At 28.3% G+C, this 16,940-nt stretch overlaps 1 protein-coding gene across 3 annotated transcripts; it reads right to left on the reverse strand.

The window, feature by feature from the left end:
- Positions 1 to 3,625: 3,625 nt before the first annotated feature.
- On the reverse strand, positions 3,626 to 8,070 carry LOC105123496 (BEL1-like homeodomain protein 1). Of its 3 annotated transcripts, none has more exons than XM_011023127.1 (5): positions 7,814 to 8,070; positions 6,343 to 7,428; positions 5,208 to 5,581; positions 4,968 to 5,028; positions 3,626 to 4,823 (listed from the first exon to the last, which is right to left on the reverse strand). In XM_011023127.1, exons 2-5 carry the CDS (start codon positions 7,261 to 7,263, stop codon positions 3,981 to 3,983), a joined length of 2,199 nt encoding a protein of 732 aa, XP_011021429.1. In that variant the 5' UTR covers positions 7,264 to 7,428; positions 7,814 to 8,070; the 3' UTR covers positions 3,626 to 3,980. The 3 variants fall into 3 exon arrangements, with proteins under 3 accessions (XP_011021429.1, XP_011021430.1, XP_011021431.1); XM_011023128.1 differs by lacking the exon at positions 7,814 to 8,070 and adding an exon at positions 7,535 to 7,807; XM_011023129.1 differs by lacking the exon at positions 7,814 to 8,070 and adding an exon at positions 7,515 to 7,807.
- Positions 8,071 to 16,940: the final 8,870 nt, after the last annotated feature.

A 16,940-nucleotide genomic window follows, 5' to 3' on the forward strand; every position in this document is an offset into this window, starting at 1 on the left:
AAACAATGAGTATGTTATATAACGGAGAGACACATCTAAACAAATCCCTACTACATTGATATTAAATTTAAACTTTTAATATTTTAGCAAGTATGGCTAAACAAAAATTTCTTTTGCTCCCAAGGAAAAAAGCTCTTGATTTATGACTTCATCATAATCACAAAACCTTGTAAATCAAAAGTTTGTAAACAAAAGGAAACCAAAACAAAAAAAAAAGAAGCTATTGCGAAATTATTGTCCCAAAGTTTCTTCGTGAAATTTTAGGTATTTATGACCAAAATCTTTGTGATAGATTAATTATGACCACAAAATTCAGGTACAAATCTGTCAAAAAACATTAAGCAAGAAGGAAAAGGAAAGAAAAAACTTTGCAACCGATTTTGTGACTACATGGCTTGAGTTTTAAGACAGTACCACAAATAATAATAATAATTGTGACCCAGATTTGCGTGCAGCCACAAACTGGTTAGAAATAATAAAATCATTTGCCACCAATTTATTCTCAGCTACAAATTTCAATTACAATTACAATTGTCCTAATTTTAGTAGGATATTAGTTACATTACCCACACCATACTGCAAGTTAATTTTTTTATATAAAAAATATAAAAAAAATTAAGATTCAAATTTATATAAAGTTATACCTATGAGTCTTGAGTTTGGCGTAACGTCTGATTCAAGAGTAATATTTATAATATTAATAATAACATTAATGAAGAAAAAAAATCAACTAGAAGAAAAAAGCTAATTAAGAAAAAGAAAAAAATTGAATTAACTGGGTTAACCCTTCAAACCAAGTTAACTCGTCAAACCTGGGATTCGTGTCATGAAAGTTTAATAACTAAATAGAAAAAAAATGACGGGTTAATATGTTAAACTTAGAATACGTGTCATGAAAGTCTGATAATTAAATAGAAATAAATTTAACATTAACAAACTAAACTAAACAAAAAAATTAATTAAAAAGAAGAAAAGCAAAAATTCTGAGTTAACCCATCAAACTCGGGATCCATATCATAAAAATATGATAACTAAATAAAAACTTTAACATTAACAAACTAAATTAAATAAAAAATTTATTAAAAGAAAAAAATACAAAGAAAAAAGCAAAAACAAAAAGCTTATAAAGGCATAAAAAACAAAAACAAAATAAAAACGGAATAAAAAAAAAGACAGCTCAGTATTTTAGTATATATGATTATTATTATATTATTATAATTATAATATATAAGTTTAATGAAGATAAAGGTGTGGGAAAGCTACAGTTCTTTTCCTATGCTTTTTTTATATATAAAAAAAGTTAAGATTCAAATTTCTGTAAAGCTATACCTACAAGTCTTGGGTTTGGCTAAAACGTCTGATTTAAGAGTAATATTTATAATAGTAATAATAACATTAATGAAGAAAAAAATCAACAGGAAGAAAAAAAACTAATGAAGAAAAAGAAAAAAAATAAAATTAACTGAGTTAAACCTTCAAACCAAGTTAACCCATCAAACCTGGGATTCACATCATAAAAGTTTAATAACTAAATAGAAAAAAAAATTGACGGGTTAACCTTTTAAATCCAAGATACATATTATGAAAGTCTGATAATTAAATAGAAAAAAATTCAATATTAATAAACTAAACTAACAAAAATTAATTAAAAAGAAGAAAAGCAAACATTTCGAGTTAACCCATCAAACTTGGGATCCATATCATGAAAATATGATAACTAAATAAAAAAAATTAACATTAAAAAACTAAATTAAACAAAAAAACTTCATTAAAAGAAAAAATACAAAGAAAAAAGCAAAAACAAACCCATAAAAGCATAAAAAATAAAAATAAAAAAACAGAATAAAAAAAAAAGACATCTTAGTATTTTATTATATATGATTATTATTATATTATTATAATTATAATATATAAGTTCAATGAAAATAAAGGTGTGGGAAACCTACAATGCTTTTCCTATGCCTTTTAAAATATTGTTAATGGCATTTTTTTAAGAGTCATTGATTGGAGATAAAAAGAATAAATAAAAACAAAGTTGATTAAATATTTTGGTTAAAAAGTTATATGTTTGTATGGACGTCATGTCCTAAAGAAACAAAAACAAATAAAAAAAGTATTAATGCTCAACATTATTATAATTGTTAAATTTATTTTACGTGATTTATCCCTTACATATTTTTTAAATTTTAGGTTATCAGTCTCTGTAATTTTAAAAAATTTCATTTTGATATTAAACTTTATTTTTAAGTTTTTTTTATGATTAGAAGAGAGAGAGGAAATCACTGGATTTCAACCGAGAGAAAAAATTGTTGTTGGTGACGATTTAGGTCACAAAAATAGTCGTTCTTTGTGTTAGATGCTTCCATATAAGGGGGTTATAATTAGTTTTTTTTTTTACCTTAAAAACACCTAAAAAAAGATCTAGACTTGAGAAGACTTTTTGATTTCAAGTTAATTTTGGGTTTCAAACCGTTATTCTTTTTTTTTTTGGTGTTTTTAGAGTTCATAGAATGATTTAACAAGATTTGTAGGGTGTTTTTCTACATGTTTTGAGTCAAAATAGATTGAAAATGAATTTTTACAATGAAAAAACACTTTTTTTTCTGGCCACACCAATGGTTGAATTCTAAACTTAGCAAACAAGGCGTCATCTACCCTATTAAACTTTTTTTTAAAAAAAGGTTCGTGCACAAACCATAGCTTTAATGGCTAGGTGATGGGCCTGACCTACTAGGCCTTGCAACACGTGGCCTAATTTCTTTTTTTTTTAAAAAAATATATTTTTTTAATTGATATTTTATTTTTTTTTTTTTAAATATATTTTTTTAATTGATATTTTTTTTTTATAAATTTTTAAAAAATAATTTTTTGGTATTTGATTTAATTAATACACATTCTCTATAATTGTTTTTGTTAATTTAGCCATTTTTAGATTGCAATTGTTTTTTTTAATAATAGTGGATATGTTTAATTTTTTAAAAAACTAGTATGATTTATCCGTGAGATTTTTAATAAATTTATTTTTTATAAAAAATTTTAATATATACAACCTTGCATAATATTTTTTTCTTTTATATTATTCATGTAATTTGAAAAGTTAAAAAGAATTAAAATCTGTCTCTTTTTTTTCAATTTTATACTTTATCATTGTATTTTAGTTTTTTTGATTGTTATCTCATATTTTTATTATATTATTAAATTAATCAAGATAATATGATTATCAAATTTCTCTTACTTTTTAAAAAACATAAGCTTTTTTTAAACTTTTTTTCTTTTTTGGTTAAAAAAATTGGAGCTTAGATGTTTTATGAATAATGTACAAATAAAATTATAAATATTTTACATATATATTTTTATAATATTGTAAAATGTTTATCTTTTGCATTTAATTATTATTGTTATTTTTCTTCTTTATTTTTTTTTTATCGATATCTTATTTTTTAATTATTTTATTAAATTAATGGAGTTTGTTAACCTTATCTAACTTACCAACTAAAATTTTAAAATTTTTTTGAAAAATATTTACATCTTTTTGATAAAAATATATAAGACACCCAGCATTACGCAAGTTATCTACATGGTAATCTACTGCACCAATACACATATACAAATAGAGGGATTGAAATATTTCCGTACATATGAAATAACCCATTTTGCATATCCATGAAATCGTAATTTCCATATAACTATGCCCCAATGTATGAATATAATATACAATCATTTAATTAATTAACCTTAATTATGAACTCAATCCTCCCCTAAGCAATATGTAAGAACACTAGCTAGTTGTTCTCTATAACTAAAACCTAGCTACGTGACTTTTCTTCTTGCTTTGCAGCAATCATCATGCTGGTAAGCTTTTCTCTAGCTTCTCTTTCTATAGGCCAGGGTACACTAGAAAGGAGAGAGCTGTTACTTGCACATGCATGCATGTTACCTGAGATCTTGAAGTTTGAATTGTTAAGTACATATTGAATTGATCAGGCCACAAAATCTGGTAATAGTTGAGCAGGAAACCTCTTTCTGTTTTGAATGTCAACACTCTCAAAACCAGAGCTGGAGTGAGAATTTTGTGAGGTGTTAATCCCAGAAAAGTCAGGTTCACTTGTTCCAATTTCTATTCTTCTTCCACCCAGCTGAATGTTCTGGCTGGAAAGGTAGTTTTGCTGAGTTCCTGAAAGAGAAAGGTTCTCACAGTGTGGTAAGCCAAGAGTGAGGGAGACACTATTTCCACTAAATCTTGGGGTCAGCTGCTCAATGTTAAACCTTCCAAGATCTCCCATTGGATATGCTCCAAAAGATCCATTACTGCCAGTGATTAGAGGATAACCATCTTTGGTCAACCTTTCACCACCAAAATTCACACCGATTTCCCTACTTGTCTCACCATGTTTCACGTCCATGTCCATGGAGAGGATACTACTTGGAGAATTCTGCATGTCACCGCTCCTTGGTTTCTTTGAACTTTGAGCAATTCCTTCCATTTCAGCTTGCCCAATAAGTGTAAAACCAGCTTGCTGTTGAAAGGATGCTCCCATGGGAGACATTGAGATTGTTGGGTTTGAAAATCTAGTAGGAGAACCATTCTGGTTGGTGGGTTTTTCAGGTTGTTTTGATTGAAGTACTACTCCCTTAAGTTGATCCATGTGATGTGTACTGCTCTCTCCTGGTGCACTAGAATGGGACCCAGAATCTTTCTTCTCATTTTTACCTCCACTATCCTCAGAACCATCCTTCTCTCGCTCTTTGATTTCCTCCAAGTACATTTCCTCAACCATAGGCTTCCACAGCCGAACTCGGGCATTTATAAACCAATTAGACACCTGCATATACATGATCAGTTCAAATATGTAGTTCATATTGGATAATGATTCATAGCAGAAGAAGGAAATCAGTCACCTACCCTATAATATTTGCTGAATTTATATATAATTGAGGCTGATATTGAAGAGGATTAGAGTTTATACCTGGCTCCTAGTAAGCCCTGTTTGTTTAGCAAGCATGTGCTTGTCAGAATCCTTGGGATAACTGTGTTCAACCAGAAGCAAAACATTTGTCACGAAATCAAACTAAGAAATAGCCAATGCACGCGTATTTAATAATGAAGCCATATATATATATGTTAGTTCTATCTGTTAGGTGAAGCTCCCACAATGGTTATTACTATATTCATATTTTCTCTTGCACTACTTATCAGAGGAACATACGGGTGAAGGAAGTGCTCGAAGAGCCAAGCGCGAAGAACTGAAACAGCACGTTCAGGCAATCCTCTCTGGGGTCTCCAAGCATTGTGTTGGACTATTCCAAGTTGTTGTAGTGCTCGCTGTTGTCGAAGCTGATGATCCACATACCTTAGTCTTGAACCTTCTACCTTTGCTCCAATGCAATCCTCTTCACCCAAGCTCTTGCTCGTGGCCCTGATTTGTGAAGCGATTGTGTCTTTAAGACTCCTGAATTGCCTTGAGATAGTCTGTAATGCTAGGGCAGTGTATGATTTCGCTGCACCGTATCCTGCTGCTTGCTCGAATGAGGAAACTACTACTTGCATTTGGTGGTGGTATTGCCTGTATCTTTGGTCCACCTTGAAAGTTTCCAAAGCAAGAGACAGATAAAGTACAATAGGACCACATTAGACTTGAGCACTTGGTCTAGGGATGGAAAAGAAAAGAAAGCAGGACTGTGACTTTAGTGCCTGTTTCAGGTTATAAGATCATCAACTTGCATTTCACCAAATAATTTATCACGACCACAAGAGAAGGAGAAAAAAGAAGAAGAAAAAGGGAAGAAACAAGGAAAACAGCTGGGGTAATTGATATAACCACGGCTACCATGAAATTGACCTAGTTAATGGACCTGTTTGACAGGGACCTAACTTAAATGCCAAGAAAAGACGAACATACATAGTTTGTAGTAATGGAAATAAAGTCTCTCATGCTCTACAGTAATTTCCACCATGCCAAGCTACCATCTCCTCTTCATTTTCATCTTCAAGATATTAGTAGGAGAATTATACACATAGGTCACTACCGAAAAGAAAATGTACGGATTGTATAGCTAGATTTAGTGGTAACGAGAATTTTTAGTGATGAGTTCAGTTTTCGTTGATCCCAAAATCAATTGACGAAGACCTTACTCTACTTATAATCCAAGTACTTAATTTCAACATTATTTACTGTGGAAACAGCACACGTGAATTTACATGTAGCATTTGAAAGGAAAGCGGGTAATATTTTTTATTTTGACAGGTAAAAAATCTAAAGCAGCCATCAAAGGAAAGCAGCCACAGAAGTATGCAACTTGTTTTATACACACACACACACATATACAAATACATGTACGTACCTCATCAAGCATGGTTACAAGCTTTGCCTTCTTCATTTGCAGCTCCTGCCTATGGGCTGTCGTAAGGTCAGCTCCACGCTTAGCGCTAGTTTCACCAACAGCTTCACCACTACCATCAGAACCATCTCCAGTCATAGATTCTTTAGTCATCTTCATTTTCTCTTTAGTCCTTGCTATAATGCCACTCTTTATCAGGTCTTTCCCCACATTAGCGACTTCATCAAGCAACTCCTGTGCAGCTCTTAGGTACTTGGATCCCAAAACCATGTTTTGCATACCGGAAACCCCATTCGACACTGCCGAAACAGACGACGGAGAGTTCCCAGAAACTCTGATTTCATCACCTGAAGACACAACCGAAACATGAGGATGCAATGCTTGAATCTCATGCTCATTGCTTATAGCTCTACTGTAGGGTGTCGGTGGTGCCGGTGCTTGCTGAGACGAAAGGCTTAGAGATAATCCTTGCCTTCCTGGAGACACCACCACCGGCCTCCGAAAACCCACCTGGGACGACATGACATCATGGGCCCCACTAGACTCACTAGCTGTAGCAGCTGATGCGACCGAATTCTGATCTATTGAACCCCAGATGTTATAGTGAACACTAGGGACAACCCCGTGTAGGGACGATGGACGGCTGTGATTTTCGGGAGCTGAGGAAGTGATGTTGGAAGAGGGTACAGGAAGGGGGATGCCGACAAAGTGGTGATTCTGCGGCGGTCCATGGGAAAGGCTATTGTTAACAGTGTTACTGTGGTTGAAGAAGATCATATTTGGAGACTGTTGTTGGTGCTGCTGTTGAGTAGCGTCAGAGTAAGATGAGAGGTAGTTAGGGTTCATGAGATAAAGTGTCTGGATCCCATCAGATGGTGCAGCTGCTGCTTGGATTTCTGAGCTTCCGTGAAAGTACGTTGCCATTAAATATGATCTACAAAAGGCAAAGTCAATAACCTTTGAGACTTAATCCTATATGTGCAAGCAACTTTAATTGTGTATCCAAAGCTCGAAGCACTGAATGAAGAATCAGCCCATTTTGATGATTGATTCAGAGGAATTGGACCCTGAGTTAAACCTGAAGAAAATCTGGAGCAAGACACAAAAGAGAGTAATAATCAATCTAAATCTCCACAAGTACATGATAAAACAAAACATGTATACATGTAGTTTACCACACAAATCAACCACCTACTAGCTAGAAACTTAAGATCTGATCTTTAGACGAAGAAGAAGAAAGGGAGGAAGTGAAGAATATGTGCTGAAGTTGTTTATATATTGCTATCAAGCTAGCTAGAGAGGGAGTGGACAGGAAACGGAGAGAGAAAGGGTGGGGGAAGAAATTAGTTAAGAACAGGACACAAACCCCATCAAAGATCTTCATTCAGAGACAGTAAATTAATGTATATAAAAATGTGAAAAATGGAAAGGAACCCATCAAAGAAGTTGCAGAGACAAGTTCAGTAATCAGTACCATTCAATTATGATTAAAGCAAGCAATTGCACACGAGGGATGGAAGGAAGCAGTGGTGGCTAGCTCTATATCCCTAAAAGGACATGAGTTTAATATATATGTATCGAATCCAACAAGTGTCTACCAGAACAGCAAGCTCTTTAGACTTGGGTAGGGGTCTGATCTTGTCAGAGAGACTGAATTTTTTGCTGCCGTTCTCCAAGAAAAATGACAATGATAAATACAAAAGAAAGATAGAGGCTTTAAAAGCCTCACAAGAAAGATACCCTACTTTATTTTCCCACTAAAGTGTCCACACATTTATGGTTTTTCTTTTCATTTTCCATTATTTCTACACTGTAATTATAGTAATAATAGTAATAATGTCTTGTTTGTTCTTTTTACATATTATGTACTATTTTTCTATTCTATTTGTGTTTTTATATTGTTATTGCTTAAACTATTATCTTTACCATATGTGAGTTTTGTATTATGATGCATATAATAATTTTTAAAAATATATTTTACTTAAAAATATATTTAAATAATTTTTTTCATATTCTTTTAAAAATATTAACACTTCTCATAAAAGTTTAAGAAAACTATTAAAGTTCAATTTTTTTTGAGAAAATATATAGTTTAATAGATTGTGTTATTAAAAATAGTGCAACTTGATTGGTAGATTATGTTGTTTCCATTAGTACAGTCTTTTTGTTTAAAAAAATATATACAAGTTACATTGTTGAGAACAACATAATCTACATAAATTTTCAAGATTATTCTGTTACCAACAATGCAACCTAAAAAAATTATGAACAACAATACAACCTTCATGGAGGTAAACAATGTCCAAATTTAGGATATTTAATTTTTTTTATATATTTAAGAAATAATTTTAAAAATAAATAAGTAAACTAAATGGGTTAACCAACTAAAGAGTTGACCAAAGCAACCCAACTATTTAACGAGATACTAAAGTCATGTTGTGTATGTGGTTTGGATCGAGTTAAATTAAATTGACTAGCTCAATTAATCTTTGACTAAGTTTAATTGGATTAATATTAGTTGATTTTAATTTAAATTTGATTTCAATTACATCTCAAGTCACTAGGTATGTTTTTAAATTTATTTGATTTTTCAATAAAAAAATGAAACATCTAAGATTTTGATAAAAATAAAATAGAGAATCCAAATAAATGCTCAAATTTTAGACATTTTTTTATTCCATGTAACTTGTGCTGGTTGTAATAAAACAATTTTCATAAATTTATTATTTTTCTAAGTTGTGTTGTTATTATAAAAAAATTATATAAATTATGTTGTTTCTAATCATATAACCTATTAAAACGTGCTATTTTTTTTTTAAAATATTGTACCTATGCTACTTTCCCATATTTATTTACGGGAGAGTGCTATTTTAAAAAAAAAAAAAATAGAAGAAATTCTTACTTCTTCACTATTGCGGGTTAGGTACCTTCTACATTGTGTGTGGATTAAAAAAAACAAGAAAAATTCCACTGATTTGACCTTCCATTTCAAATCATTCAATGCGGGCACGTTTGATAAGAAACTATAAAATAAATACGACAGATCCATTTAGCTATAGAGAGCAGCTTAACCGCGGCTAAGTTTACCTCTTAATAAAAGATTTCAAGAGTTATTTATTTATTTCTTATATTTTATAAAATAAAAATTATTAATATTTAATAAAAAATCTAAATATAAGATAAAAGATTTTTAAAAATCATACTTCCTAGATCTACATTAAAAAATAATAAAAAATAAAAATTATTTATAATTTTTATTTACTTAAAAAAAGAATAAAGTATTTAGAGGGTGCTTGAGAATATGATAATAATTATTTTTTAAATTATTTTTTATTAAAAATATATTAAAATAATATTTTTTATTTTTTAAAAAAATATTAATAATATTATCACATTAAAACATCTAAAAATAGCGAAAAGAATTATTTTAAAATAAAAAAATTATTTTTGTAAATATTTTTAAAACACAAACTATGGCAAAAAAACAAAGAAAGTGGGCCAGAGAACAAGCAGCTGAATAATGAGGAACTATCCGGCTCCACAAAGGGTTTTGGATTCATTATGGAGTAAGCTAAGCTAGAGAGGAAAAGGGTTAAGGAAGTAATCTTATTGGCCTATCGTTAGACCTTATGAAAATATCTCCTTGTCCTCCATTATTCATACACTGTTTAGTATGTGTGTGTTCGTAGTTTGCTTGCTTGCTTTTGTTTTTTCTGTGGCTGGATGCAAGGGATACATATGGAGATAAAGTGTCTGAAATAATCCCCACTCTTTGAAAGCAACTACCATTATCATACGAAGTCCCTCAAGTGACCCTCCATCACGACCGTTTAATCTAGCTATAATCCCCACCCTTTGAAAGCAACTACCATTATCAAACGAAGTCCCTCAAGTGACCCTCCATCACGACCGTTTAATCTAGCTACTAGTGGAGGCACATGTCTCCGTTAATTCCACCTATTATTAACCATCCCCAGTTTATTTTATTCATTCCAAGCTTAAGGAATTTTGTATATATAGCCTTGGGTTTTAATAGCTTTCTCTCTCTCTTTTTTTTTTTTTTTAATTTGTGCATATGGATAAGGTTGGAGACATATTTTGTCGAGAATATTACAACTTTCACATTCATATATATATATAAGATTTTAATTCCAAAATTTAAACTGTTAGTTGTAATGAAATGAATACTTTTATATTTTTTTTTTCCTTACATGTATTGTCAAATGAGATGTTTTTAGACATCAAAAAGAGGTCCGCTATATTATATATGCTGCTCTTTTTTTTTTTAATTAATTAGAGGAGATTGTGGATGTTAAGATTCTAATTCATAATCATTTATAATATCAAAAAAATAATTATCTCTTAAATAAAAGGCTTGAACTACCATTATGAAAAAGGAATTAAAATCTTGCTAATTAATTAGTTAAGAGTTCCGTCCGAGTTGACATCCAATCCAATCAAAGAAAAGAAAGTTCTGTTGAATTTTCATGTTCAAGCTTAAGGAACTTTGTATAGCCTTGGGTTTTAATTGTTTTCTCTCTTTTTTTTTTTAATAAAAATGCTATCTAGAAACTAATAAACATTAACCAACATGAAAAAAATGTGAAATTACTTCTTCTACTTTTATTTTCACGGTACAGTTATGTTAAGTTGTTTTTTAAAATATTTTTAATATAAATTTTATATAAAAATAATATATTTTTATTTTTAAAAAATTAGTTTTAATATTAGTGTATCCAAATAATTAAAAAAATATTAATTCAAAATAAAAATACAAAAATTTAATATTTTTTAAAAATACTTTTAAAACAACTGACAATTATAAAAGTTAACATTTGCAACCAATGAAGAGTGCCAGCAATGGAATCTTATGTTTGACTTAGTAATCATTACAGTTATTTTGGGCTATTATTAGTATAGAAAATTTAATTTTTTTTAATAAAATAACACAACAAAAAAAAAAGTTTAAATAATATAAATTTTTATTTATTATGGTTCTAAAATGCAACATGCAAAAAAATAAAGGATATTAAACAAATATTATGTTTTAAAATACTATTTCTTTCAAAACATAATATTAAAAAGGGAAAAGCGAAGTTTGATTTTGTGACTAATCTTGACAAGAAAAGTTGTTATTATTTTTTTAAACTAGCAAGTAATTTAATTTAATATGCTAATCTTTATTATAAAAAATACCAATCATTACAAACTTTCTCCCTTATCGCTTCATGTTAAAGGTAATTGCATCACTGCTACTCTGTAATTCTCTATCTTGTCACTGTCATTTTTTAGCATGACTTTACTAGGGATTACAACGCCTTTTCGCCATAAAGAAAAGACGACCGGCAAATCAATAGTGTAAAAGAGAAAGCATTAGGTAAAATCATGTGATTACATCACCAACAGGTCATCCGGCTAGTTCCCTCAGAGGCCATCATGAATCACCAGTACCTCTATTTTATGGCTTAATTTCTTTTCTTTTCTTTTTTTTAAATTATGATAGCTACGTATTAAAATTATACATTAAAAGCATGTTAGATTTTGTGTTTTAAGAGTATTTTTAGGAATGTTTAAGTATTTTTTTTTTTAAGTTAATTTTTTTAATTGGCTTGCCATCGCTATCATGGTTGATTTAGAGATTAATTTAAATACGCCGAGGCCATGTACCCGTGTCAACCTCAGCTCCGACCACGGCATGGCTAAAAAGTAAAAGGTTGTGGTTTTCCTGAAGTGCTTATATTTTTTTGTTTTCCCTTTTTGTTCCGTCATAATCTCGTAAGTCTTTATACATACCCTTATATAAAGTTGGTTAATCAAAGCCTCATGCTGTTAATTATGGATTTAGAGAGGGCCATGGTCCCCAGCGTTTAAAAAATCTTCATAATCATCCCCAATTTTGTTATTTTCTCATACATTTTATATGAATTGGCCTCTCTGGAACTGTAAGTATACATTTAATCCCCTTCATAAAATTTAGATCCGTCGTTCCATTGGGGTAAATGAATATCCATATATAGCTATTAAAAACTACCAACTGCTAAAAAACTTTCGATTGACTATTATTTCTTAATACAATATTGTAATATACTTTATTACTAATATGTAATTCCACCTCTAATCAAAGATAAAAATAGTTTCAAATAATTCCCTAAAAATAGGTCAATTCCATTTTCCAATTATTCTCTCTCTCTCTCTCTCTCTCTATATATATATATACTTAGTAGCACTTTGTTTTGACTATCACAATATTAAAATTACTTAAACACGAGCTATTTAAAAATTTTCTATTCAACCACAAAAAAAAATAAAAAATTCAAAAGATTTTTTTTCAGACAAGCATGTATTGCTAATTTCCATTCACAGTCCATAAAATTAACTATTTTAAATAAAATAATATGATAATAATGCTACTATTATTGTATGAAAAGTAATTAGAGGTAGCCTTGAAATAAATAAAAATATATTGTATTTAAATTTGAATAAAAAACTTCTTTAAATTTAATAATTTTTTTATATACACGAGCGAGAGAAAAGGGAGCATGAAGTTTTTATCGATGTAAATAATAATTGGCAATTTATTCAATATAAAAGTATTTATCTTTATAGAATCATCATTTTACTATTTTACATGGATCAATATGAGTGCTTTGTTCAGGATTGAATTTTATATTTTTTTCAAAATTATATTTTATCATATATTACTAGAAATTCTAAACAGATTATAAAAATAACCCGTCACAATACGGAAAATATTTTTTAATTAATGCGAGGAAGAAGAAAGATAAGAGCATTACGTTAAGCACCAAACTAAGATGATTAGTGTGTGTAATCATCTTGCATTATCACATCATTATGGGTTCCTTAAAACTGAAACGAGGATGACATTAATTAGGAATTTGACGAGGTTTTTACTTTTCCTTTTTGAGAAAAGTGGGCATTTAACTTTAAATTAGATATCATTATTACTTGGAAGATATATCTTATCAAGAACATACATAAAAGAGAAGGAATCCATTTATTAATTACTCCGAAGAGGATTAATGAAGTTGATTGAAAGGGGTGGAATTAAGAATCTCTTTCTCTCCTTAATTAATTAAATTATGGAACTACCAATTTTAGATGTCCACGATGGGCACATGATCCTTTTTGTCCTTTAATCCTAGTTTAAATAATGGAATTTACCTATCACTTCACTCGCAGAGATGCCTTTGGTTTACCATCCCTTCATAGATGTGACATTAACATGTTTGGCTTTATGACCACAAGAGGTTGCTAATTGGTCTTTGCAATTTTTACTGGGAGGTGTGCGCTTGATATTAGTGTAATTTTTATAGTTACTGTTTGGAAAAAGTATGTGTAAATTATTATTTTTTAAATTATAGCTCTTTTCAAATAAAGTGTATGTTTATTTTCCTGATTGTGTTTGTTGTTGCAACAAACCACGAAAACTTGATATTTAATAATATGTAAAACGTTTATTATTGTGCATACACCCTGTTATTAATAATATTTAAAACACAAGGTTGTTGAGAGCAGCGTAGTATTGCTTTTAACTTTATTTTATGCGGAGTGGAGAGTGTTTGATGAAGTGAACAGGAAAGAGTAAATTTAATTTTTTATTTATTGTTTATTTAAGTCAGTAATGAAGGATGACTTCATTATTTATATAAATAATAAAGTCATTTTTTATTATTTTGGTAGGTCCAGATCAGTTCAAAACTAAATATATTAAATTAGGTTTGATCTAATAAAATAGAAAATTATTTTTTATTTTTTATCATGTTTTATTTAAAAAATTAGTGTTTAACTTTATTTAATGACACTACATAAATTAGACGGAGATCGCTTAATAATATGGTATTTGCAGAATTTGATCACAATCATAATTTTATTCCTGATGATATCCAACATGATATTATTATGCGCTTAAGAAACTAATGAAACTGTAGTTCTTGTCGGATATATTTTATATATGATAGAGTTGTAGATAGTTTAATGAAATAATAAAAAATATTTTATATAAAATATTATTTATTTTATAATATAATAGCAGTAGTTAAATTTATAATATTTAAATTAAAAATCATCAATATAAATATATATTTTTTTAAATTATTTTATAGCCTTAATTTGAAAAGTATTGTTAATCAAATATATTAAACTATTTTTTTAACTTTAATTTCAACCATATTTTAACCAAACATATATAAATACTAAACCAGCCTCAATTAAATTTTTTTTTATAAAATAACTTTTTTAAAATCACAACCATAAAAACTACCACAATATTAAATACATTCTAAAATATTTCAAGAGTTAGTTTTTCATAGTATCCATACAAAATGATGGTTCATAGACACACAAGGAAGTAAATTACACAAAAACATGTGTAAGTGTGAGGAAAGAGTTTGTATATAATCTTAATTATTTAAAATTTAAAAAACTTTATGTTTTGGGAACAATTTAATATTTTATATATATGCACAATAACATAAAAATAAGTGCATATAAAAAAAAATTAATGGTGGTTGGTTTGAGTGGTTTGATGCTTATTTCTCTTAAACCAGGTCTTAAGTTCGAACCTTGTAAATAGAGTACATTATTATTGAGAAAGATCGACCAAATTAACCGAGATTCATTGAATTTTTAGATATTTTAAAACAAAAAAGATACATACAAGAATACAAATACATTCCTCCTTCAATTCATAGAACAAAAATATTGTTATCCTAAATTATACATTTTAAAGTGTTTTAAAAGTTGATTTCTATCTCTAAATTTATCTATTTTATATTCATATATTTTATGATAATTTTTTCTTAAATGAAATAAATTCATAAATAATTATTAAATCTTCTTTTTATTTTTTTAAATCACAAAAATAGTTACATCTCTTTTATTTTTAAGAATAAGAGACTCTATCGTATCTCCTAGAATTACTCCAATAAAATTAAGCAAAATCTTCAAAAAAGATGAGGTTATAGTTTTGAATTTCATCTTTGTCAAACTTTTATAAAATTAAATCAATTATTAAAAAAAGTTAAGATTTTATAAATTATTTATAGTTAAATTTTTATTATTTAGATTTTGTAATTGTATTTTATGAAATTAAAGGAAAATGAAAAATTAATTTTGTCATTTTCATAATAAATTAAAAAATTTAAATTTAAGAAATACCAGACTCGGGCACACCTATACAGTGATTGCCCATCCTTCTCAACATCTTGTGTTTTTTTTTAAAAAAAAAACAAACAAAAGAAACAAGATGAACGACGCATTGCTCACACTTGTATTCTTCAGTAATTGTAGTTTTATCGAAAAATTAACCTCGGATGATGCATGCTTTTTTTTCAAAAAAAAATAGATATTTTTAGTTAATTTTATTTTTTATTCTGTATTAGTATATATATTTTTAAATGTTTTTTAAGTTTAATTTTTCAATTCAATATTATTAAGGTATTCTAGTGTGTGCATAGATATGTAATAACTTTTTAACAAATAAATATATGAATAAATAACATTAATTATTTTAAGAGTCTTCTCCTATTTTTAATCTTTGAGAATTTGAATTATAATAATTTTTATTATTTTTTACTTTTATTTATGTCAATATTTGATATCAAAAACTAATAATTCTTAAATTTTTTTACTTTGATGATATATATTAAAGCTCAACAATTCATGATAATTAATTATTTCACGTTGTTGAATAACGATGACTGGAAATGATCGCATAACATGTGATGCTTGTGTATGATATAATTGAGAGGTTTCTTCTTGGAAAAATAATGTACAAAAACTACTGTATTAGTTTTATTTATATTATTTATTGTTATTGAAAATTCTGGTGGTAAGATTCATAATAAGGTGGACTGTATAAAAAACTTGTGTTAGAATCTATAATAAAAATATTTATATAAAAATATTAGGAATCTATAATAGAGTAACTCGTACTTAAAATGATATTTGTAGTGCAAGATAATTTTTGACTAAGATCTAAACTAAAAAATGAGTTGTTTTTAATATAAAGAGAGTGATACAAGAGTTTTCTAATAAAAAAATAAATATTTTTTTAAAATAATTTTTAAATTTTATTTTTCTATCTAATATTATCATGTTTTTTCTTATTTGAAATGAAGATTTTCTTAGTTTACCTTTTCTTTTTAAAATTATTAAGATTTTTTAATATAAAGAGTTGTAATAATTTTTTGGTAAGTATATATATAAATAAATAAAATTAAATAGTTTAAGAATTTCTCCATAATTATTATATTTTTGGTCTTTAATGCTTTTAACTTGTAACAAATTCTTAATTCATTATTAACCTACGCTCCCTTCTACATCACAATAATTCTACGATTTATTTAAAAAAAACACATGAAAATAATCCTCTTAATTGATTATAAAACAACAGAAAACCCAGAAAAACTCAAAAATCGTTTTTTAATTAGGAGCACCTGATCCACGTTTTCGAATTAAGAAGGGGTTTCATTCTTACAAATCAACGCATTGCATCACGATGTCTCCAAGGATAGTCCTTTTAATTAGAATAGATGTTGGAACAAGGATTTTTTTTTCTCCTCTCTCCTCAGTTTTTCCTT

The sequence above is a fragment of the Populus euphratica genome, unplaced genomic scaffold, assembly GCF_000495115.2.
Source record: "Populus euphratica unplaced genomic scaffold, PopEup_1.0 scaffold10.1, whole genome shotgun sequence".
NCBI lineage: Eukaryota > Viridiplantae > Streptophyta > Magnoliopsida > Malpighiales > Salicaceae > Populus > Populus euphratica.